The sequence below is a fragment of the Penicillium samsonianum genome (assembly GCF_028829775.1).
Source record: "Penicillium samsonianum strain IBT 33392 chromosome Unknown utg000003l_segment0_segment0, whole genome shotgun sequence".
Lineage (NCBI taxonomy): Eukaryota > Fungi > Ascomycota > Eurotiomycetes > Eurotiales > Aspergillaceae > Penicillium > Penicillium samsonianum.
In genome coordinates this window covers 5515150-5539426 of record NW_026643261.1, presented here as the reverse complement: position 1 = coordinate 5539426, position 24277 = coordinate 5515150, and the positions used below count along the sequence as shown (strand labels likewise).

General features: G+C 48.3%; 8 protein-coding genes across 8 annotated transcripts; 4 read left to right on the top strand and 4 right to left on the bottom strand.

The window, feature by feature from the left end:
* Window positions 1–208: 208 nt before the first annotated feature.
* Window positions 209–2225, bottom strand: N7471_005727 (putative FAD monooxygenase; the record flags this gene model as incomplete). The annotated part of the gene is made up of 3 exons (XM_057278446.1): window positions 209–1171; window positions 1227–1520; window positions 1578–2225. The coding sequence occupies 3 exons, from the start codon at window positions 2223–2225 to the stop codon at window positions 209–211; spliced, it is 1905 nt and encodes a 634-aa protein (XP_057138056.1).
* A 2099-nt stretch (window positions 2226–4324) lies between these two features.
* On the top strand, window positions 4325–7023 carry N7471_005726 (uncharacterized protein; the record flags this gene model as incomplete). Its single annotated transcript, XM_057278445.1, has 3 exons — window positions 4325–4587; window positions 4643–6383; window positions 6445–7023. The coding sequence occupies 3 exons, from the start codon at window positions 4325–4327 to the stop codon at window positions 7021–7023; spliced, it is 2583 nt and encodes an 860-aa protein (XP_057138055.1).
* Window positions 7024–10179: 3156 nt separating this feature from the next.
* Window positions 10180–13272, top strand: N7471_005725 (DDHD family phospholipase; the record flags this gene model as incomplete). The annotated part of the gene is made up of 4 exons (XM_057278444.1): window positions 10180–11205; window positions 11258–12539; window positions 12589–12726; window positions 12800–13272. The coding sequence occupies 4 exons, from the start codon at window positions 10180–10182 to the stop codon at window positions 13270–13272; spliced, it is 2919 nt and encodes a 972-aa protein (XP_057138054.1).
* A 355-nt stretch (window positions 13273–13627) lies between these two features.
* Window positions 13628–15930, bottom strand: N7471_005724 (uncharacterized protein; the record flags this gene model as incomplete). Its single annotated transcript, XM_057278443.1, has 5 exons — window positions 13628–15411; window positions 15486–15523; window positions 15581–15621; window positions 15671–15740; window positions 15818–15930. The coding sequence occupies 5 exons, from the start codon at window positions 15928–15930 to the stop codon at window positions 13628–13630; spliced, it is 2046 nt and encodes a 681-aa protein (XP_057138053.1).
* Window positions 15931–16687: 757 nt separating this feature from the next.
* On the bottom strand, window positions 16688–17537 carry N7471_005723 (H(+)-transporting V0 sector ATPase subunit c''; the record flags this gene model as incomplete). Its single annotated transcript, XM_057278442.1, has 5 exons — window positions 16688–16796; window positions 16864–17172; window positions 17232–17323; window positions 17386–17420; window positions 17480–17537. 5 exons carry the CDS (start codon window positions 17535–17537, stop codon window positions 16688–16690), a joined length of 603 nt encoding a protein of 200 aa, XP_057138052.1.
* A 357-nt stretch (window positions 17538–17894) lies between these two features.
* On the top strand, window positions 17895–18827 carry N7471_005722 (Rab family GTPase YPT6; the record flags this gene model as incomplete). The annotated part of the gene is made up of 5 exons (XM_057278441.1): window positions 17895–17947; window positions 18007–18032; window positions 18118–18206; window positions 18305–18707; window positions 18769–18827. 5 exons carry the CDS (start codon window positions 17895–17897, stop codon window positions 18825–18827), a joined length of 630 nt encoding a protein of 209 aa, XP_057138051.1.
* A 452-nt stretch (window positions 18828–19279) lies between these two features.
* On the bottom strand, window positions 19280–21057 carry N7471_005721 (MmgE/PrpD family protein; the record flags this gene model as incomplete). Its single annotated transcript, XM_057278440.1, has 4 exons — window positions 19280–19563; window positions 19620–20398; window positions 20492–20629; window positions 20725–21057. 4 exons carry the CDS (start codon window positions 21055–21057, stop codon window positions 19431–19433), a joined length of 1383 nt encoding a protein of 460 aa, XP_057138050.1. The 3' UTR covers window positions 19280–19430.
* A 760-nt stretch (window positions 21058–21817) lies between these two features.
* On the top strand, window positions 21818–23612 carry N7471_005720 (inositol phosphorylceramide synthase regulatory subunit KEI1). Its single transcript, XM_057278439.1, has 2 exons — window positions 21818–21929; window positions 21992–23612. Exons 1-2 carry the CDS (start codon window positions 21888–21890, stop codon window positions 22946–22948), a joined length of 999 nt encoding a protein of 332 aa, XP_057138049.1. The 5' UTR covers window positions 21818–21887; the 3' UTR covers window positions 22949–23612.
* Window positions 23613–24277: the final 665 nt, after the last annotated feature.

The following is a 24277-nucleotide window of genomic DNA, read 5'->3' as shown; positions in this document are numbered from 1 at the left end:
CATTTGACCACTCTGTAAACATTGAGCTTATCAAGAAATACTATAGAATTGTGAAGAGGAGCTTAGTTATTTGAATTGATTTTATTTATTTATATGGAAATTGAAAATAAACGCCGGTCATGCTCAAGCTATCGCTCGCAACGAATGAATCAAACAAGCTATATACATCTCGAAGGTAAAATACAGACTCATAAACACGTCAACATTCTCACAGACGGCTCTGTTGAGAGTCCTGGCCCAGCGGCTTCGTCGAGAAAGCATTGAAGAACTCGTTGAGAGCGTCAACAGTGCCACTTCCCTCAACAAGCTGCACGGTGCAAGCAACGTGGCTGTCGGGACGGGTGACGACAACACCACCCTTCTCAGCATCAAAGCCGAGCTTCTCGTGGGCAGCGAATTGAGCCTGAGGAACACGCACATCGGGGATATCATCGGCATAAAGGTGGTGGTGATAGTCACGCAGGACCTGGGGGATGGTGTCCATATCGATGGTGTTCTTGGAGCCTGCATAGATCACAGATAGGGTGAAGAGCTTGGAGTGGGGGTTGTGGCGCTCGAAGAATGAAACATCGGCAATGTCAGACCGACGGTACACCGAAAGGAACGAGCGCTCCTTCTCTAGGTTGGCAGCCAGGTCGGCAATGGCCTTCTTAGTCTTGCGCTGGTTGCCAGCGAAGACGAAGATGCGGAATGCACCATTAGCGGGCACTTCTTGCTCAAGCTCGACAAAGTTGGAATCTGCAAGACGGGTGACAGTGGTCGGGGTGAAAGCACGACCCGGAGTCAGATGAACGCCAGGGATCTTGAACAGAGCGGACTTCGCAGGGTGGGTCGCGTCCCAGGTAAAAATGTTGGGCTGGTAGGCCACTCCGTATCCACTAGTGAACTCGCAAGATGACTTGAAGGTCTTGACGAATTCGTCCTCCTCCCCACCAGCACCCACAGTGGCGTGGCTGGCAGAACCAACCTCGCCGGCAGAAGGACGACGCTTGGAGAACAGGGCTGCGTACTTGGAATCGAAGTTCAACAAAGTCTCAGCGATATCCTTGCGCTCGCTCTCGTAGGTGCTTAGAATGGAACGATTGGCAAATCCACTCTCCACGGCGTGGATCTTCCAGGCCATGTTGAGTGCGTCATGGAAAGCAGTGTTCATTCCCTGGCCGGCCTTGGGCTTTAGGGGTGTTAGCGATATTTTCAGAAAAGGGACTTCAAAGGGGAGTACTGACGCTGTGAGTGTGGCAAGCATCACCACCCATGAAGACTCGCTCGTCAAGGGTGTACTTTTCAGCAATACCCTGTCCAATGGGGTAGACAGAGTACCACTCAACCCGGTCCCACTCAATCCAGTATGGCTTCAAAATGTTCTTCGCGGTCTGCTGGACCTCCTCGGCGGTGGCTGTCTTTCGGGGATTCCAATCGGCGTCGGTGGAGGAGGCGATCTGAACATAGAGGCGGACCATATTGTCCTCGCGGGGAATGACCATGATTGAGCCAGCGTCAGAGTGGATGGTGCATTTTGTCTGTATATCAATGCATTAGAGAAATACGTGAGATTGAATCTTTTCGGGCATGCTTACCTCAATGTCGGGGAAGTTGGTGCGCACAACACCGTCCATGACACCCCAAACATAGGCAATAGGATCCTTGTGGTGGATCTTGATGTCAAGTTGCTCACGGACGAAGCTGCGAGCACCCTCGCCACTGAACAAGTACTTGGCGCGTACATTCTCAATGACATTGGTGTCCAGGCACTTCAGGTTGACCTCAACAGGGTAATCAGCGTTCGCGCCATCGTTCTTGAAGCCAACGATGGTCCATGGCCGCTCGACGGTTGTGCCAGCCTTCTGAATTTCATCCAAGAACACGCGCTCAATCTTGCCCTGATGGACCAGGGTGGTGAAAGGGTAGCGGGTGTCAATGAAACGGGGGCAACTAGGCCAGCTGCCAGTACGGCCGATGCCAGAGCCGTCACCCTTGGGATCCCAGAAGGCAACGTCGTATACCTTGGCAGGCTCGTAAGCCATGATCGAGCGCTTCAAACCAAGGTTGCGCAGTATCTCGGTAGATCGCGGCTGGATACCGTCGGCGCGACCAGTAGCGGTCGGCACTGGGCGGTTATCGATGTGCTTCACCTTGTAGCCCCATCGTGACATACACAGGGACAAGAGCAGACCGACGGGGCCGGCGCCCACAATTACTATGTCATAATTCTCTTGTTGGACCATGCTGACGGCCAAAAGCAAACACAGGGATTAAGAAGGGGGGAGGTATGAATTGTATGGCGAATAGAGATATGATCAGCGTAAATAAGTGTACGTATGACTTGAAAGAAAAGCAGAGTAGATCAGAGTGTCACCCTGCACGATGACCGAAAGAAAATGAATGAGGGCCATGGCTCTCCCTATATACTGTCCGGGAACTGGGGTAAGCGGACGGATTGGGTGTTCGACTGAAGCAACGGAGAACATCCACGGCATTCAGAGTCGGCGGAATCGTGGGGAACACCGGTTGGAGGGTTGGGGTAGCCAATCAGGTTCGCGAGAAACGGAGTTATGGACGATTAGTCAGAATCGCAGAAACAAGCGCTGTGGGGGCAGGACTGGCTTTGCACAATGTCCATATTACCGTCATTGATCCCGAGCTGGTAGCCGCAGGGCTCCATTGTGACTGGGTTGCTCCTCTTTTCCTCTGCTCCACCCGGAAACGATCTCGGTAAGCGGACTCGTGCGCACGTGACCACGCCTCGGCAACCCTGCCCGGGATCTATATCTCTGGACACTCGCTACATATGTACCTACAACGTCCATAGTTTGTACTATATCGTTGGAAATTGCCCAATCCATCTAGACCTAGAAATAGTTAGCAAATTACCATTTCCAATATTATTGGCTATATGCTAAATTATTCCCTTCCTTCCGTTCTGCCGAGATTACTGAAGTCCTGCCGCCTTATCCACCCGTTCAGGTCCCGCACTGTCATGGTAGTTTAACCTGGTACTTACACTGTGGAAAACCCGAAATTCCGTGCCATCCTCTAGATGAAATACCCGTGAAGTCTGGTATCTACTCTGATGTTGTTTCCTCGGGTTGGCCCGTGGCAAATGAATCGGTTCAACCTGTTTCAGAAAAACACAGCCTGGAAGCATTGCTACATGATCATAACAATAGCACTTGGATGGATCGACTCTGATTCTACGATAATATAATCAGCGTAGTGGCTTGGATGATCCGTATTTTCTGTGTTTAGAGTCACCAGGCCGGTAGCATGAAAATATTGACACCTGAGGCAAAAATGACGAAAGAGGTTTAGGTCGGGTTCAAGTTGTGCCGCTCCGAACTATATCCATACATGTAACTACATGCTTAAATCGAAACAAAATATCAGAACTAAACACATAATATGTATTTGTGAGCTATGTACAATAAGTGGGATTGGACAATTAAATTCACCTCACCGTTCCTTGTAGACAATGTATCGAGCAGGTATTATACACACATGGGGTGAGTATGGAAGAACGTTTTGCAAGATCTTGTAATATCCTTACTATTAGTGTGGTGGGTGGTGACAACATATAGAATGGTTTTCATTAATCGTGAGCTCATAGAGTATTGCCAATTCCACGGTTTTTTTTTTCTCTTTTTTTTTTTGGTAATGGCTCTCATAGGTGTGGTGGGTGGGTATCAGTAATTTGTAATATTGCAATATGCTTATCTAGGTAGTCCAGCTCAAGTCCCGTATGGAGCATGTGCTATTATATCACGTCGTCTGTTTAGAGTTGATTCCTACTACTAGTATCGTGTGGTGAATGGGCGTTTGATTGGCCGGTCTATCATCAACCTCCTTGATTAGGAATAGTAAACTTTTGTTTTTCTCTGTTTGTTCATTCATTGTTTGTTCTCATTTATTGTATTTATTCCAATGTTCTTTGTTTGCATTCTCTTTGTTCCTATCTTCTCTGTTCCTATTGTCTTTAAGACATTTCCAGCCACATTATTGGACTAATCCTATTGTTGCAGACCATGTGGTCTCAATATACTCTTTTCGGCCTCGACAATGGCCGCAACAATGGCCTCAATTTTTATACTATGCTTTATTGGGTGGCCATGAATAACAATTCAAAAACTATTGTGACGAGGCACATTGTAGCCCTGAGTTTCGACGACAGTGCTGCATAAATATCCTCTTCTTCCAATAATTTTCCTTGTTTCTCCCCATACTTCTTGATATCTTTTACGCTTCTATTTCTGATACCTCTGCCTTTATCTTTCTGCAATTGCAAGTTTGTCTTTGAACAGCACCTCGAATTGAAACAGTAAACGCAACAATGTCTCAATATCCACCAATTCGTCCCTGGGCAACTCTCAATGCCATTGACCAGGACCACAAGTCGGAAATCCTCGACGAAGATGAACGCCAGCAATGGTTTCAACAGCATCCACATGTTGATCTTCACACCGCAAAGAGGATTGACAACAAGAGTCAACGTGCCTTCGCAGAGCGGGGCCCCAGCATGGCTGAAGGCCTTCGTGGTATTGCAGAACGTGGTGCAGCTCGTCGCAATGGAACGGCTGTGAACAAGAACGATATGTAAGGACCATACTTAGCTAAACTTGCCGAGCGTAAAATCTAATATGATGGACAGATTTACCAAGCCATTGCCACCTATTCCTCAACAGGAAGCCCCTCAGCCGGCCACCACAGTTGGTCAGGAGGGTGTTTCCCAAGGTTCTGGGCACGATATCAACAAGATGAGCATTTATTACGTGCTTGACAGATCCAACATGCAAGGCCACCACGAAACCTCATTTGCTCAGCGAGAAGATTCTCAGCCTGCTACTGAAGTTGATGAGAAGGCAGTTGTTGATGGCTCTGTGCACTCGAGTGAAAAGATGAAACCAAATTTGCTTCTTGAGGAATGCAAGCTCCAAGGATACGACGACGAGACTCCATCTATTCAACCCGATGGATCTAAGCCGGCCCTGCCATCCTTTTCGTATCACTATTGCAATGCACAGGCCTCCTACGCCACTCGCTCTTCTGCTGTCCATCGCTTGGCTCAGGCTACTCAATGTGCTACTCCTGCGTTTGAAGCCCCTAATGTTCAAGCCAATCCCAGTCCCCATCGCAACGGTTACAGTCCAACTTCGTGGTACGAAGCTTTACCCACTGGCCACGAATCTTCTCCGGATGCTCAGGTTCCAGTAGCTCCCAGCGCTACTCCAGTGCCCGAAATCAAGCAAGAAAATCAATTCACGGACGTAGGGGCAACCATTGATGAACTGCTTGCCTTGATCGACAAGGAAAAAGAGAGCTACCGCCTTGCAAATGAAAATCACAACCCAGGAAGTTCATCTTCTGCTTACCGTCTCGCTCCCCCTAATTCGGCGTCTACGAACATCTACCATGCGGACCAACGCTCTAGTCCTGTATTTGCGAGCCCCGGCAAAATTCGCGAAGTTACACCTGCAACACCTGCGTGGTGGTCCCCGTCTCCTGTTTCATCCCCTTCTCCCAAGGGATGTTGCCATTGGTCTTCGGATGAATTTGAGCCTGGAACTACTGCATCTCCTGAGCCTCAGTTCGATCGGGAATGGTCTGCTTCCGACGTGTCTATGGAAGAGTCACCTGCGTTGACTTCGTCTCCTCCTCACATCGCTTCTCTCCAAGGAGATTTCACTTGGCGTTCGGACAACCCCGACGAGGTTGAAACTGGCTTTACTGTACCCCTTGGACAAATGTATGCTCGGGACTGCACTACTCCTGATTCGCCTCTACTGGATTCACCTTCATCTCCAACTCCAGCTCTTCCTTCTACTGAGCGTCCTCCCAGTGACCTTCATGGATTTTCCTATGCCGATGCGCCTCGGGTTGGAATTTATCCATCTCAGATTCCCAAAGTTCCCCAGCCTACGCAGCTTATTTCTCTCCCGGATTACATTTTATCTCCTTCCAGCTACCCAAGATGGTTGAAGGAGTATAGAGCCCACATGGAGAATGTCGAGCAGTCTCCTGTCCCACCGCAATTGAACGTGACGGAGAAGAAAACTACCTTCACCATGGACGTCCCCATCCATGAAGTTTCCCAGCATCAGACAGCCGTTCACGTGTCTGAGTCTACCAATGGTGGACATAGCCGTGCAGCTTCCTTCGTCAGCAACACCCCCAGCAACGCAACTCTGAGTCGTGTCACCCAAAGCCCGGATTCCTACAGTTCTGAAGGCTCCGAAGACTCTCGTGGAACCAAGCGCAAGCGGTTTACCAAGAACCTCTTTGGTAAGAAAGGATACCTTGAGGACAATGAGGGGCCACGCGACAAGAGATTCCGCTTTCTGAAGGAGGCCATCGAAAAGGGACATTCAACCATTGGCAGTATCAAGGGAATGGTAAGTGCTTCGTGACTCGGCTTTTCAAAAATGTTACAGTGACTAACAATTGTTTTGACAGTTTTGGGATGAGGATCGAGCTTTGATCAACTCATCCAAGCCCAGTATCGTCACTGAGAACACTGCTCCTATTACTTTGAACACCGATGTGCAGTCAATTCTGTACGCCGAGATTGAAAACATGATCACCCACGCGGCCAACGAATTCCTGATGAAGGAGTATTATGAAGGTCACCTTACTATTAGTTCTCTCAACAGGATCAAAAGAAGATGGGAGAAGAAGCACATGCCTGGTGTCCCTCAATTCCGTTTCGACCAAACTACCCAATACCGGCTTATCAGCGCAAACCGCGACCATCTGAACTTCGGCCAAACCAGCAACGGCCTTAAACCCAACACCGTTCTGAGCAACTGGAAAAAGATCTGCAAGAATATGAGCATCCGCACCTTTGTGGCTCCCGATTCGGTTATCAAGAAGCAAATCCACGATATCCTGGATCTCTTGGAGATCTTGAAGGCCGATGAATGCCACATTGAGCTGATTATGGCCCTCAATGCGCATGTTCGTGGAGAGCTGAAGAAGCACGAGGTGATGCAGCACTATCGAGACACTCAGAACTCTGGAAACTCTCGCTCTTAACTTCAACTTCGTTCACTTGAACTTGACCTGTGTTTGATTCTTCTTTCAACAATTCTTGTCTCGCTTTCATTTTTCGTTTGTTGCTATTCTGTTTCGGCTGTTCTGTTCTAGGACTTCGCCGTAAGCGGTTTGCATTTGTTGCTATTCTGGTTCGCCTGTTCTGTTCTAGGACTTGGCCGTAATCAGTTTGCATTTGTTGCTACTCTGTCTCGCCTGTTCTATTCTAGGACTTGGCCGTAATCAGTTTGCATTTTACCAGTTTCGCTTTCTGCGCTTTTTCGTTTTCGCTTTTGCCATTCTGTTTCTGCCTTTTTATGCGTGTTTTACAAGTGATGCGTGAACCAACCAATTCAGTCTAGCGTAATCCAAATCCAATTCATCCCAAATGAATCCTTTCCTCTTTCCAGTAGATCAACTGAAAGTAAGCATCAAAGATACATTGTTATATGCTCTTCTACAGAGACTTGCATAAGATATTATGTGCAATGGTGTGTTCCATACTTGAATCAACCTCATGGGTAAACAGAATATGCATATATGTATGATCTCATGATTGAGGGAGTCTGGAGTAGATGTATTAGTGTTGGGGTCGTATTGGTACTGTAGATTAAAAAGGCACAAAAGAATGCAAACATTTATACATGTATATCAAGAAGAGATAGCCAGTTGACTAGCCTCTCACCAATCTTATTCCAACCTTTGCTCGGCTGCTGAACTATCATTTTGCAAGCATCTATCCATCTGTAGGAAGCAAAGCTGTCCCCGATATAGAGGTATACTATGACCTGACCAATCCTACAGCTTGTATTAAATCAATTTGAAATAAAAAATATAATCTGCTTTATTTTATATCGTATTACTCACAACCACAGGGATACATAACTAGGTCACTCTACGTACCATATCTCCTTTGCCGGGTGAGGCTTGCCTTTCTTAGCTACCGCCGCTTATGAGGGCGCCCAGAGTGAGGCTGAGTAGATTACAGTCCAGGCTCAGACTCAGTGAGGTCCAGTGCCACCGCGTGGGATAAAAAAAGACCGACAGCTGGCGGATTCGAACCGCCGCCTCCGAGGAGAGTTGATTTCTTAGTGAATGTTAGTATGGTGCTATAATGGTTGGAGTATGATGATGACGTACCGAGTCAACCGCATTAGACCACTCTGCCAAGCTGCCAAAAACATGTGAATCGGGAAGCTATGTTTAGCTACATGTCCAGAAATCCCTCTGTGGATAGGAATTTGGATTTATCCCCTACAGGCCGATTGGGCTACAATTTATATCAATTTCGAGCATTATATGAAGAGCAGCCATCTAGTGAGTCCCTTGTTGCATTTATATCTCCAATTATTTGAACTGCGATATAGTGGTTTTGCATAATGGCTGGGTTAACTCCGAGGCGATGAAGGAGAGTGGATACATATGTAGGCTTTGACGGCTCACTATCACTGCGTGCGCCTAAAGTTAACCCAGAGAAATAAAGGCGATACGCTAAGTAGTATGCCCCCGAGAAACACACCAACCATGATATTACAAAATCGATGTAATTGGGCTAGGTAGGAAGGTACCTAAGTACCTAAGTGCATTCCGAGGTTGCATAAAGCAGGCGTCCACCCGGGTGGACGCCACCCGTTGTTAAGGTTGGTGGGACGGAGATGGGGCCGGGCAGCCTTATGAAACCTTCCAAAATTGGGACCCCAGGAATAATGAATTAGTACCATATTTGGTATTGAGTATTAAGGAGTAAACATCAATATTTCTGGACTGTCAGTACATTATATTGCATGTGTCTTGAGCATCCAAAAAGGGAATTCAAACTCAATAATAATGCACATCTCGAGCATGTTCTTGCCATCTCAATCCCCACTTCAAACGACCAATCGTATATGTCGTAGTGGCTAGCTACGCTCTGTCCCAGCTTGGTATTTACTAGCTGCTAGACTGTATACTAGTTCCATGTATTATTATTACACAACTTGGTTGAATTAAAAATGCTTTATCTCTCCTATGGCGGCAGGTTGAATTGCCTCCTCCAATGAAGGGCAAATTTTCTTTAAGCTAACATCATAACAGTCCAATAAATTGTATTGTTAACTTTTGAGGTGGCTCCATATAGCGCTGTCCGAATCAAAGCCTCGATGGTAGCTTATATTCGTCTCACAATCAAAGCAATACCAGATATGTCCATGAGTATCTGAACATCCTACAAGTCCAGATGACCTGATGAAGTTAACATGACGACGACTATGGATGTGCTCAATTGCACCTCCCATACTCCAAAAGTCGTCATCATGGAAACGGCACGTATATATAGACATCCTAAGAGGGCCTCAAGACCTAAAGTACCCAAGAAAGTCGTTAGCTGTATCTCTTAAGACGTAGGAATGACTGTCAATTCTTCCTTTATTGGCAATATAAAACAATTTAGCTAAATCTACAGCTTAGGGATATTGAAAGGCGAAGAAGCTTCTCTACAAGAATCTAACTACCTGATCTCCAGTTATAGAACTACGTAGTTTTTTGTTTTACTCCCCTCAAGTCAAAAATCAAGTTGATCACTTGTCATCATCATAATGATCAATTGACATAGTGCATTCGAGATTACTCAAGAATACCACTTATCACGACTCAATACACCTAGGTAGACTTAATGCAACCAATTCGAGATTACTCAAGAATACCACTTATCACGAGTCAATACACCTAGGTAGACTTAATGCAACCATCAAACTAGTATGTTGCCTGATATTTCAGGCCACAAAAGTTGTTCCCTTGGCATTTGCCAATCATGGGTGATTGAACTAATTTTAGGATGATCTAAATTGAAACTGTATATACGTCGTATGTACAACATAGCATGTCAACTGAAGCGCAAAAGTACCAAAAAGTGAAGTTGTACACAAAACACGTGGGACGACGTCATCGGCTTATAGGATCACGGGTGCCAGGCAGTCACCGCTCTACCTTTCAAGAAGTTCTTTAACCACCTCTTGTAAATGATCATACCTCTGTGCGGGTGTTTCCGACAGAACGTGTTGTGGACCGTAACAGTTCGGCCCCCAATGACCGTCGATACATCCCGCGTTTAGCCCTCCATATCAGGGGGTGGAGATTAATACCAGCCCAAACACAGGGGCTCAGCTCCATACAAATATCCGAATGGCGGGCTCGATCCACACCTACGGTCCGAGTTGCCTGCTGGTGGACGAAGAGCAGGACCTCACCAGATTTCAATCGCTTCCATCACCACCAGAGATCCGGTCACAGTTCTTCTATATCTCATCATTGCCGATCGATGATCCACTGGCTCCCCTGCCTCCACCTGCAAGCCACGGGACCGGCAATGAGAGACTTCCTCCCACGCCATTCTCGGCCAGGGATAACATCGCCTTAGAGGAAGCTTGGCATGATCTACGGGAAGCGAGAAAGACCAAATTCGCTGGAAACCATGGATCCAGGCCAAATACATCGACAGGGCCGCCTGGGATAGCTGTGCCCAGTCATGAATCGGTATCAAATGTCGAACGCCGCAAGGCAGCCAACCAAGAGGATCCCTCCTTGGTTGGCAGTAGAGGAAGCACCCTGAGCAATCCTCCTTCCTTCCCGGACGACCTGCCCTCTCACAGTCACAAGAGTCATCTCGCTTTTGCTATAGGCAGTGCTGGAATACGACCCCGTCAACTCGGCAAGGAAAACCGCATGGGCTCCCCACTAAGTGATGGGTTTAAACACGACACTTCGAGAGGAATTGCCATCGATCGGAAAAGAGCGCGGTCGTCTTCGGTCAATGAGTCCAGTGCAGCCAAAAGAAGAAGCAGTTCTCCATTGGAGGCTGAGAACGTGGATGAAGGAGACGAGGAGATTGGAAGTCTACGAGCTGATCGTTCTCATGATGCAAGCATGAGTGGCTCTCCTTTTATACGAGCACCGATATCTCAACCTCAGACCCCGCTTGGTCGCTCATTTGAGTCGTCTTCGTCAAGAGAAGGAGGCGAATGGCAGGCGGAACTGCGAACCAGTACTGCTCATCGAAGTGCCCCGAAACCTTCGGGCCTCAGAACGACTGTGAGCCTAGATCAATTGACCCAGGACTCGCAGAGGGAGAGGACAGAGGAGCCAAACGTACAGTCAAAGATCCCGGTCGGTGTCTCACGACTTCATCTGGTCGAGTTACCGAACCTCAAGGTGAGTACAATTTTTCTACTCGGCTCTGAACTGTAATAACCCTTTTTTCCAGATGAAACCTATCTACTGGAGCCCTCTTCAGGACATATCAAGTGTGGTCCGAGCTACTTGGTTCTACAAAAATACCATGTTGCCTGTTGAGACTGAACTTGCGAACAAATTGGAGGAAGGTTACGTTTACTTGAAGCCATGGAGCGACACTTGGCAAGATGAACTGAATAGTTGTGTAGAAAACGGGGCGGATGCCGAGTTGAAAATCGTTCACCCGCTGTGGACAAAACAAGACAGTCAGCCTACAACTGCACAAGCGCCACAGAGTTGTGATTCGCCTCTGGATGAGGCAGAGGATCCCTTAAGATTCGACAAGAATCGAGCTGCTGGCGGCACCTCTGTTCACTCTGAGACTATCAAGTCATACCTCACATCGAGTGCCATCTATGTCGATGCAACAAATGCCCAAGTACTTCGGCCCAGCTTACTTCCCTCAGTGTCGAGGGGACGACGACCTCTTAGTGCAATAAGGAAAGGCCGTCAGATAGGTATACCTGTGGTTCGCGGCTTTAGTCGAAAATTATGGGAACTACTGCACCCATCAAAGCCCAATCCTATCGATGTGCGCCATTACATCCGCAAGACCCAGTCAAGAAGTCCTTCTGCGCGAGGTGAACAAATATGCTATGCATGCAAGATGGAGGAGTCGCGACCACCTCCAACGGACTTGGTTCTCGTTATCCACGGCATCGGGCAAAAGTTATCAGAAAGGATGGAAAGCTTCCATTTCACTCATGCCATCAATGCGTTTCGGCGAGAGGTGAACATGGAGCTCAACAACGAACCTGTCTGGCAGCACGTGCGCCAGGATCATGGGGGAATCATGGTTCTTCCTGTGAATTGGCGCACGAATCTGTCGTTGGATGACCCCGACGTTGAGTCGGGCATCGAAGACCCAGCTAGCAACAACTTTTCTCTTGCAGATATCACCCCCCAGACGCTTCCCGCTATCAGATCCCTAATCAGCGATGTGATGCTCGACATTCCTTACTATCTGTCACACCACAAACCGAAGATGGTCAAGGCAGTGATTAGAGAAGCGAACCGTGTGTATCGCCTCTGGTGTAAAAACAACCCAGGGTTTCAAGACCACGGCCGCGTACATCTCATCGCTCATTCGCTCGGAAGCGTGATGGCTATAGATATTCTCAGCCATCAACCAACACATGTTCCTCGGTTTGACTTTTCCAATACGGCTTTACACAGCGACATTTTTGAGTTCGATACTAGACATCTCTTCCTCTGCGGAAGCCCAGTCGGCTTCTTTCTGCTTCTCAATAAGGGTACGTTTGAACCCTACATCATTCCGCCTTATATCTAACATCCTCGTAGCTAGTCTTCTTCCCCGAAAAGGCAGAGACAAGCCAGGCAGCGAAGGTGACGATTTGCTTCGTGGCGTTGCCGGTGAAGCGGGTCAATATGGCTGTCTCGCCGTAGACAATCTCTACAATATCATGCACACAACGGACCGTAGGTGGATTGCATAACTTTCCTAACCGATTTTCACATACTCCTTGCCTCTTATACTAACCACCCTTTCCAGCAATCGCGTATCGAGTCAATGCAACAGTGGACTCAGACCTCTCCAACTCCCTCAAAATGGGCTCTATCCCCAGCTCCACTTCCGCCTTTTGGCAATCCTTCGGAAGCGTCTTCCGCTGGAGCTCAACCTCGTCAACATTATTGCCCGCCACAGCCCCTACCCGCCCAACAGCAGTCTCCAAGCTCCCATCCAATGTCGAGCTCGAGACCCACGACTTCACTCGCGAAGAGATTGCTGAAAAACGCATGCTTCTGCTCAACGATAACGGTCAAATTGATTATTATCTCTCAGGTGGTGGCGGCCCGTTGAATATCCAGTACCTCAACATGCTGAGTGCGCATAGCAGTTACTGGACATTGGGTGATTTTGTGCGGTTCTTGGTTGTGGAGATTGCGAGAAAGCAGGGGAGAGAAGGGACGCTGCTTGCTTTTCGGTCGGAGAAGAAGAAGGGATGGAAGTATTCAAAAGGGTGATTCTATTTTCGAGCTATCTAGGTACTGTACCATAGCTTTCTTTACCATAGCTTTGATCATGATTTTGTGCTCTGGAGATAGAATACGTACCTTGCGAGGTTGTAATACTCGCATACAAACATACAAGTCTCGTCCAATGTAAAACCACAATGTATTTGTATTCTCATCAGATGGAGACTTACGGTTGTTGACCGTGTATTGCCTGTTCAAAAAGAGGACCGAAAAATGTGAAGACAAGGCGAGAAGGCAAGAAATATACAAAGCTCGGAGTAAGACAGATAAGAAACCAAAACAAAAGACGTTTTCAGGAGATTCAGTCTCCGTCTGGGCATAAATCGTATATCGTATCACATCTTTAGCAAATGACCCGAGTGTCCGAGCCATGAACATCACCCATCAACAAAGCCTCCACAATCTCACCCTTGATACCAACGCCCCGTCCAGCCCGCAGCACCACCAAGGCATTCGCTTTGGCCAAACTGCCGACCGTCGAAGACCGCTGTCCGGCACCCTCCATCCCCGTGCTCGTCGCATACAGCCGACCATCCGAGCGCGATGCCGTAACCACAGCACGGTGGTACTCCGTGCGCATGGGATCAAGCGGGAAGTGATGCGTCAGGACGACAGCGACGCGTGGAAGACCAAGCTGTGGCGCGAGCCAAGGCTTAGAGCTGAGTGCCTGGGAGCTGTGACCCAGGCCGGTGAGTTTATGCAGCGAGGGGAGAACAAACAGGTTGAGGGTGACGAGGGCGGAGGCCGGGTTTCCGGGGAGCGAGAAGATGAGTTTTGATTGGCGCTCCTGCTGGGAGGATGTGGCGTCGCCGGTTGTTTTGAAAGGGACGGTTGCGAAGGTGGTTGGTTTGCCCGGTTTCATGGAAACGCGGCCGAAGTGGATGGTGCCGCCGAGGGAGCGCTCGATTGTCGGCTTGAGGAGATCTAGCTCGCCCATTGAGACGCCGCCGGTTGTGATTATCACGTCGACGCTGGTGGAGGCTCGGCCTACGCCGCGGAGGGAGTCTCGGAGGGCGTGCTCGAGCTCGCTGGCAGGTGTGTCGCGAGCGATGCCGAGGTCGACGGTTTCGAAGCCCCATGAGTTCAGACATGACAGAAGAGATGGGCGGTTGGAGTCGCGGATTTGGCCGCCTGTGAGAGCTTGCGGGTCATTGTGCTCCACGAGCTCATCGCCGGTGCTCAAGACGCCTACGCGTGGTTTCCGGAAGACTTTGACAGTCCTGGTGCCGGTTGATGCCAGTAAGCCAATCTCTCCGCCGACGGGAGATATTAGGTCCCCGCGGGCGACGATTTTAGAGCCTAGTGTGACATCGCTGCCAGGCTCGCGCACATTCTCGCCGGGCTCGATATCCTTCGCTAGGATTTCGACTGTCGCTTCTTCCTTGCCGTCAGGTGTGCACGAGTCCAAGGTCGTATCCTCGACCATGACTACGGCATTCGCGTTTGGGGGGAGAGGGGCGCCAGTGGTAATTCTAGCGATGGTTCCCGGTTGCAATGGCTGTAGATTCCCGCCAACATTGGCATGGGTAATGGATGCTACGGGGAAGACCCCCTTCGTGGACTGGCCGGCGGCGCTAGAGTCTGGTGCAATGACAGCATAGCCGTCGACGATACTAGCTCGATACGCGGGCACAGCCTCTGCGGCGTAGACGTCTTCGGCGATCACCGAGCCAATCAAGGATGTGGTCACTGGGACCTCAACAACTTCTGGCTCGGGAGTGTGCTCATTGATCCGCCGAAGCGCTTCATCTACAGACAGCATCGGGTAGGGTGAGGAGCGATAGCGCCGGTTAGGGCCTGCACTAGGGTCATTGGACTGTGGTCTCTCTGACGGCGAGGTATGCGCTTTGGGGGCCTTATGTCCAAGTCCATGGTCATGACCATGATGGTGGTGATTATGGTGGTGGTGATGATGTTGATTATCACCAACGCGGGCCTCAGATTCCAGCTTCTTCACACCGCCAGCATGGAGGTCCCGTGAATTGGCCCCAGCAGACTGTAGACAGGCATGTGGAAGAAGCTTAACAACAGCGTCAAGGTTCTCCATGGCTCCTTTGGGTGAACCGGGTAAGGTAATAATCAAAGTCTTATTACGGACACCAGCAACTGGTCTGGCCATCATAGCAACTGCGCGGGGGATTAGCTGAAGTAAATATAGTTAAAGGGAAGCGCCATGGCAGCGCCCCTGATGTCATGCTCACAGGGGGTTACTTTCAAGGAGGCAGCAATCATGCCGTGTCTTAAAGTCTTGGTTAGTTTACTAGCGTCAATGCGGCGCCCAGGGTATCCAACTCACATTAGTCCCGGCGCATGGCGTTGGATTAGGGGAGAAACGGCCTAGTGATGTCATGAGTATAATGTAACGGTCAAGAATCGAATCACAAACTTCAGGAGTGTTGTCCTTGATGGCAAAACCTGTTCCTCCACTAAGGAGGATGAGGTTGTACCAATTAGGGCTATCGGCCCAGTCGTATATCGATTGCTGGATCTGGAACACGTCGTCCGGGACGATCCTGAATGCGGGGGTTCCCACTTCCCCTCCGCGGTCAAGATAGGCCGAAGTGCATCGACGACCTTGTCAGAAGCGGGGTCTTTCGAGGCAGTGTCTGAGACGATCAGGATTGCGGCTTTTAGTTTGGTCTCCATGATGTGCGCTGTGCATAAGTCTGGGGAAGTGGATGTTTGGGGGAAGTTCTGTTAAATAGGGAAAAACGGAGGACTATTGCCAAATCCGGGACGTAAATTAGTGTGATTAGTGTATTTCGTACAATTGGTGAAACTGGTGAAATTAATGCCAATGCTGCTTTTCTTATATGCCAATCATAATCATTTTCGAAAGGCTAGTCTCTTCCAAGGTTGTTCATATTCAGTTGATACGAATTATCCCGAGGTCCTTGTTGGCGCAGCCTAGGTTTGAATGTAACCACGATCAATTCAACCCAATTAGATTAAAAACTATAGAATACATCTAACTACATATAGATTGGCTTTTAATTAATGTTGAATAACAGGTTGCCATGTATATTCCAGTAAGATTGTCGAAACCTGGGCTAAATAACGACTACATTGAGTGCCTACATGTAAATATAGGCGAAAAAGATTTCATCTGATAGCGATTTCTACAAGTATTTGCTCATATCCCTAGTGTAACAGGCTAGAACTAGCTCACACGGCCTCAAATCTGATACATGTGATCTCCAGATCACTGATGCAATTTAGCAAAACCAAAATGGCTCTACGTGGTCGACCCCAGACGCCCCAATGCGGTGTATATCGAAACATGAACATGAACTATGAAAACGAGAATAAAGAGGCGAAGCGGATCGCCTGGGGCATATGTTTCGGGTTCCCGATATCTGTTTGCCGCCTAAATTTGAAGCTCTTCTCTCTCAAAGGCTCAATTTCAAGCCGCCTCCAACACCGCTGCCTTTTGGGCCACGAGAAGGCCGACAATCAAACCGAAAAGACCCAGGACTGAGCTGAAAATCTCGACGACAAGGATCTTGACGAATCTGAAAAAGAAAACATGTAAGTGACAGCCCTAAATATCATATCAACAATGCTACGAGGATCACCTACAGGCTGGGGTCGGCGGCATCGGCCAGGGCAGCGCCACTTCCATTGATACCAACGGAGATACCGCAAATAAGATTGCAGACGCCGACTGTGATTCCTCCCCAGAAGACCGCGAATCCAGTGTAGTAGTTGCTGGAGGTGTGGATTCCGCCTTCGGGTACCTGGCTGAGTTTCGAGGAGAAGACAATGGCCATGATGACACCGTAGATAGCGACGACTTCACAGAAAATAATGGAGATCAAGTTCTTGGTGCGAATACGGGGTGCTCGGACACCACCGCCAACAATCGATGAGCCGGTAAGGAAGATACCCCTAAGAAAATATGCGGTCAATATCACGATGCCGTATCATGTCCACGGGGATCGGCTTACCATGCTGCGCCGACAACTGAGAAGCCGATACACGAAGCGATTCCGATATTTGCCCAAGCATAGGGAGAAACTTCCTCAAGGAAACGGCCGAACTAATACGTGTCAGATTAGTAAACTTTTGAGCGAATCGCTGGTTTTTAATGGAGCTCCGTACATTGAATGCTTCTCCATCTCCGTGGAAGAGCATATCTAGAATCCACACCCTCTCATTAGCTGCCAGATCGCACCTCGGATTCATTGAAACGTACACAATCCCACCACGATGAGGGTGGTGATAGAGACACCGGCCGGATAGAGGTAAGCCATGGCGACCTCTAAGCCTGATGACGAATAAATTAAAAGGTCAAGATGATCGCAGACGTAGAAAACGCAGCCGATAAGGTAGCTGAAGCTCTGGGATGGAAGCGGGTGATGGGGGACTCGGTGGCCGGAGCGGATTAACTGCTCCGTTCGGGCGGTGACCTCGCGTTGCGCTTCCCCGGACGTGTTGGACCACCTGTTTCCCCTTGCTTTTACTGTTCTTTCAAGGCAAGACGCTTGCCTTAACCTTCTATATTCTCATTAGCCTTGTCCTCGTGTCTTTCACTCAGTCGCAAATCCCTGACCATATTCCGTGCCGCTTTACTACCCCTGAATTTCAGCCGCATCAATATCTCCGCGACAATGGCGTCTGCCTCCGGGGTTGGGTCGTATTCGAACCCGTTGAAGAAGTTCAAGTAAGACTTGGGATGGTACGATGTGGAATCAAGATTGCATTGCTAATGGATATATGTAGGCTGGTATTCCTAGGCGAACAGAGCGGTAAGCATCCCATCACTTCATACTTCTACTACATGCGCTCTGGTCATTGAGAGGAGCTGGCACAAGATATCTAACGTTACTGCAGTCGGCAAAACATCATTGATTACTCGGTTTATGTACGACTCTTTTGACAACACATACCAAGCAACTATTGGCATCGACTTTTTGTCCAAGGTACGCCACATTATACCCCGCACAAGTGTTCCAATTCATTGGGCATTGCCCCGAGAAGGTATCTATTCACAAAAATTGGGGCTTACCATCGTATCTAGACTATGTACCTTGAAGATCGGACCGTCCGTCTTCAACTTTGGGATACCGCCGGCCAGGAGAGATTCCGTTCTCTGATTCCTTCCTACATCCGAGACTCGAGCGTTGCCGTGGTTGTATACGATATTTCGAATGCTAAATCGTTCCAAAACACACGAAAATGGATTGATGATGTGCGTGGAGAACGTGGAAATGATGTGATTATTGTGCTCGTGGGCAACAAGACCGATTTAAACGATAAGCGGGAAGTCACCACCGCACAGGGCGAGGAAGAGGCAAAGAAGAACGGATTGATGTTTATCGAGACCAGCGCAAAGGTCGGACATAATGTGAAGCAGCTTTTCCGGAGAATCGCTCAGGCTCTTCCTGGAATGGAAGGCGAGGCCAAGCAAGGCGAGAGCACAAGTATGTTCATTCTCATGTCTTATCCACTGACTCTTCATACTGACCATGACCTCTCTCCCAGTGATTGACGTCAACATCAATCCCAAGGAGACGACCAGCAACGACGGCTGTGCCTGTTAAGATTCCCCCGCATCCATTCTCCCGTTCCTAAGTGCCCTACCTCGATGAAAATCGAGGCTGTCCATGATATCCTACAATTTTCGAAGATGTACATGTTTCTTCTTTCTTTGCTCGCTCCTCGAGTCTATAGCGCGTGTCTAGATCTTTCAGTGCCGAATGCGGTTGTATCAAGTTTATTCTCTGAGCTCTTGGGAGGAGGCAAGGTGTTTTGATTTCCGTTTAACCAGCATCATACGTTTTTTTTTGTGGCAGTTGAAGTTACTTCGCTTGACTTCCTTTGGGGGTCTTCTGATTACCGCTCTGGCGGCATGGGCTAACTTGTCTGATATGCCTGATATGCTTTAATTGACGAAGCTGTATAATATGGCATTTCCCTTCTGGGTAACGCACCGCATAGCCGGCGCCAATGAAACATGAACTCAACACTATCATACCTATTAACCAAAATGCTTACAACATATGTATGTAGCCAAATGTGCTGTTCTGGCATTGTTACCAAAGTAGCCATAATTTCCTTCATTTGTCACAAGTCTACTATGTCTCGACGGGTCTCCAATATGTCCACGGCATTTTTTATACACCCGATGACCTGAGAGGCAAGTCTTAAAAGACAAACCCGTTAACATCCGTCTCATGCTCCAAATCCCACGCTCTCTTGATTATGGAGTCGACTTTGTTCGTATCTGTGATTCCGCCATATTTGGCAAGCGCGTGAGTTTTTGCCTCGATTTCAGACCTAGCGATGTCATGTCAGAACATAATTCATTATCTCCTAGGAATATAAAAATATACCTTGTCAAGGGAATCTCCGGGTCTCCCTTTGCAAATGTGACTGATTCCGTGAAAGTCTTCCCGGACTTGCATGTAACAATAACAGTTCCTTGCCACCTCTCTGGGAACTGAGAATCAATCTCCGCATTGTATTCCATCTTGACTCGATTCTGGAATCCACGCAAAGAGGTATCTCTCAGATCAGCTTCAGTGAAGTCGGTTATCATAGCTTGGCCTTTCTTCGCCGCAATAGCTAGTACAAAGCCCATTGAGAACTTGCTCTGGTGAACTGTGTCGCCATTCCCACTTAGGCTAAGTACGTCGATAGCAGCCTGGTATGTGGGAACAAGGACAGAGTCGATATCGTCAAAAGTCACATTGTTCTTGGCCATCAGGTTCAACAGTGCATCCACGCTAGGATGGGTGTGTCGACAAGATGCGTGCCATTTGAAGCTCGAACGAACAACGGCAAAATCTGTACCCAAATTCTGGTCAATTGCCTCTGGGTTTGTTTCGCCGGGCACTAGAGCAGCTCCCATTGCACGCGGTCCTTCCAAGATATCCCGTGGGCCTAGAAGCCCATCACGAGCAGAATAGGCAGCGAATATACCGTCAAAACAGGCCTTTGCTGTGTGCACTTGTTTTGAGTGAGTTGCATCCATCAAGAATTGCCATAATCCTGCGGCTTGAGTTCCAGCTGTTCCAACTGCTGATAATGTCTGGTTTGCATCAAGCTTCAGAAGGTGGGCTACAGCTGCTGCAACTCCAATCACTCCGCCTGTCGCGGTGGTATGGAATTTCTATTGTACAAGTTAATCGTTGAAAATTAACTGGCTATGCCTAGGGTTGCTGGTATGATGATGTAACATTCACGAAAAACCAATGAATCTTACCTCATAGTGGCTCTTCCCCAGATACTCTCCAACACGACAACCGACTTCGTAGCCAACCACGCAAGCAGTGATGAAATCTTCTCCATTTGCCCCAATATCTTGGGATACCGCAAGAGCAGCTGGGAAGATTACAGTCGCCTATGGTTAAATAAGTATGGTGTTGACCGACATTTGATGCATTGATATGGGCCTTGAGGCGCAACGGGCACAATAAAAATACAGGCAAAACTCACTGGATGCATGATGCTTCGATTATGCAGATCATCCTGCTCAACCACATGGGATGCAGCAGCATTGATTAGACTAGCAAATGCCGGACTAGTAGTGACATTTTGGGAACCATCAATTAGTTCGCTCTTCCCACTAGATGGGCCCATTTGAGCCGCAAAACGCACCATTGCAGAAACCGCGGGGTGGCTACGACCGGCTATGGCACAGCCCAGCGTATCTAAGAAGAAATCCTTGGTGCGTTGGACCACATCATCAGGAATGTCGTTGTACTTCAGTTCGGCGGCCCATTTGACCAATCGATCAGTTCTCGTTTCTTGGCTCGATGAGATAGTCATTGCGGAGATTCTCAAGAGACAGGTTATATGACAGAATGAATGAATGAAATAATTCAATGCCAACTCCACGTTCAATTGAAATATGGGTGCAAAGACGGGTAGGGCACGTCAGTCACTTACTTACTTCCCCTCTTCCGAGGGTGAGATGGCTATTCCCGAGGTATACAACTGGGCCATGAAGCCTATTTGAGAATATACAACGAAAGGGCTTTGATATTGTATAGACCTTCATCCAGTCAGACTATAGCTTCTCAATAAAAAGTATTTAATCCATATTTGTATGAACAGTTCAAATAGCAGGACTGACATAGTAGACAGCATATAGCCGACTTATTCCTAATTAGGAATATTGATGCCTTGGTTGTAAGGCAGAAGAAAATAGAGGTTCAGGCAGTAATATTTTCACAAATGCATAACTAACCTTAATGCTTAAATTCATAAAATGATCAGTCAAGTAAGGGGGCAAGCCACCTGGGCATGAAAATGTAGTTTTCTGTTACGCATTACCTTCGAGGCCACATGCATGTTTGTTGACCAGACCAGATACAATCTATACAAAAATTGAGAACCACTGAATACAAGTCCAAGATGAATTCATTAAATAAGTGAAGTGAATAAATGAAAATATGTAATGCATAGAAATCCTGGAATCGGGAAATTGATCTGCGCGCGGATCGCCCGGGAAATGGCGCCCCTGGGCCGTCTGCGCTGCCATACACCCAGCCTTTTCCTCTTCCCTTGCTTTGCCCGTATATATACCCAACCACATTTCCATCGCTATTTTCATCTCAATAACGCACATTCTTGGCCAGAGGCCCTAACACACACTCATGGTGTTCGCTTCCCGTTTTCTCCGCATTCCGCGGCCAGAGGTGAGTCGAGATCAAATCTTATCCATTGCCCCCGGAGCTAACTCATTTCGTCACTTCAAAAGTCCTTTCTCTATGTGATGAGCTTAGAGACTGGTGCTTCATTGATCACCCTTTCACTCCTCTTGAATAAAATCAGTGGCCTCTATGGCCTACTGGCCCTTTTGACCGGCTACCACCTGTCCCCCGTACAACTGTCAATGTACCTTTGGTCCCTCGTTGCCCTTGGACTCGCCACACTCCTGTTCCCACACATTCGCAAACAGTCACCTCTACAATGTCTCGCCCTCGCCTACCTCTATGTATTCGACAGCCTGATTAACGCCGCCTACACTGCCGCTTTCGGTGTGACTTGGTTCTTAGTGGTATCGCAACATTACGACAGTGGCAAAGCCGCAGGTCCAGGGGGCGACACGATCGCCCAAACCGCTGGCTTCACCAGCCCCAAGTACGATGCGGCCTACGTCGAAATCCAGAACACAAAAGACGGAAACAACTTCATCGCTCATCCCCCGCGTGCCGCCGAAGATCTCAGCAATGTCGTCCTGCAGCCCGAGAGTCTCCCGAGCATCATCTTCATCTGCCTTCTGTGGGTAATCCGCGTCTACTTTGTTCTTGTGATGCTCGCTTTCGCACGCCAGGCCCTCCGTCTCTGGGTTGCGATTCCCCGGCACACCCAACTCCCGACCCACAGCCGCAACGTTTCAGTCGCCAGCGTTGCCGATATCGATCGGGAGCCTTTCTCCCCCTATAGCCCCGACGGCCAGGGCTGGAAAGGCAAGCTGGGTCGCGTGATGATCAGCATCGGCCACAGCTATTGGTTGGGCGAAGAGGAGGACGGTAACTGGCTCAGCGGCATCAACCACAAGTTCCGCAACCGTTCGAACAATACGGAGCTGCCTGGTGCACTGGAAAGAGAGAGGAGACGACGTTCTGGAACGGGCCCCCAGCACCGTCGCCATCTATTGTTCGATCTACTGTCCTTCAGCAGCCAATTCCTGAGCATGCACCTGGTGGCATGAATGTGAAGATGCAAGATTGGAACGCACCTCGATAAATGATCTCTTGGCGGCTATTGAACAATATTAGTCGCAATTAATGTACAGCCCTCGCTTCGACTCGGCTCAATGTCTTCAACCCCCTATCTTCCTCCTGGCTGTGTGCACCGGATGCAACAAATTCGACTGTGCCCATCCAGGGGACACAATCCATCTTGGCTCTTGTGTCTGTCCCGTCGTTTTATGAGGTCACTGAATCGGATAACCGATCATTTGGCTTCATTTGATACTCCACCATCACGAAGCCCGAGCCCCTTTTGCTCGATACTTACGACAAACTGCATATATGAATTGGGAACGGGTCCAGGTATATGGCGAATGATTAAATCACTCTGTGTCATTGATCGATATCTGGGTCCCCCCGTCTTGGTCTGGAAGGTGTTTTAAATCCCATGGGGATTGGGGCGCTTTAACTCAAAATGAGTCTTGGTTGATGGCCACGCTCATGGTCGGTCCATCTAACATCCACGATTTTGGCGTCGGGACATGGATATGTATATTGCTTATCTGAAATGGGGGTTCTGCATATTTCCCCGCGAGGGTTTCATGTCTTGTTTTGTACACAATTGCTTTTGGACACACCTCACATATAATATCAGTATAATTTCTTCTTGGTGACGATTTAACAGTGTGGTCAGTAATACTGAAATATTCGAGTGTTTCTAATTCCGAAGGCTATGAATGCTTCTAATACTAAATGAGATTTGTAGATTAAGGTTTTTCTTTTGATAGGATTCTCTACCTTAGATGCACTCGGCCGAATTATTAGAATAATGCTGATTGGCTAGAATCGTGGTATACTCGAGCGAGATCGGTGAAGACCTTTAACCTTCGGCATTTGACCGGTAGTCTTGTTCTAGCAGGGATTGCCTTCAGGTCTTTGGATAGTCGAGCCCTAGAATAGGCTGAAAACACGGGAATATCCCGAATAAAATGCATTTATTGGGCATGGGTAATTGCCGTGGTGCTATTGGTACGCTAAAAGCATGAAGAAAAAATACCTAATCGATGCTCTATGAGTTAATCACGAAATAACTCGGGATTATTGGACTTCCCATCATCCCGTGGATCAAACAAATCCCGTCACAATCCCGAGATTTAAGTATATTTCATAGATATTGATGTAGTTCTCTTAAGATGTCAGGTACCGCACAAGCATCTGGCAAACCCCGACGCTGACGTGCTCGACGGCATCACGGGATCCCCCGCACTGAGCCCAAAACGGAAAGTTTGCATCTCCGCCGCTGGGTGTTTGCACTGATGTCGTGATCGAAGACCAATCAGCAGATTGCT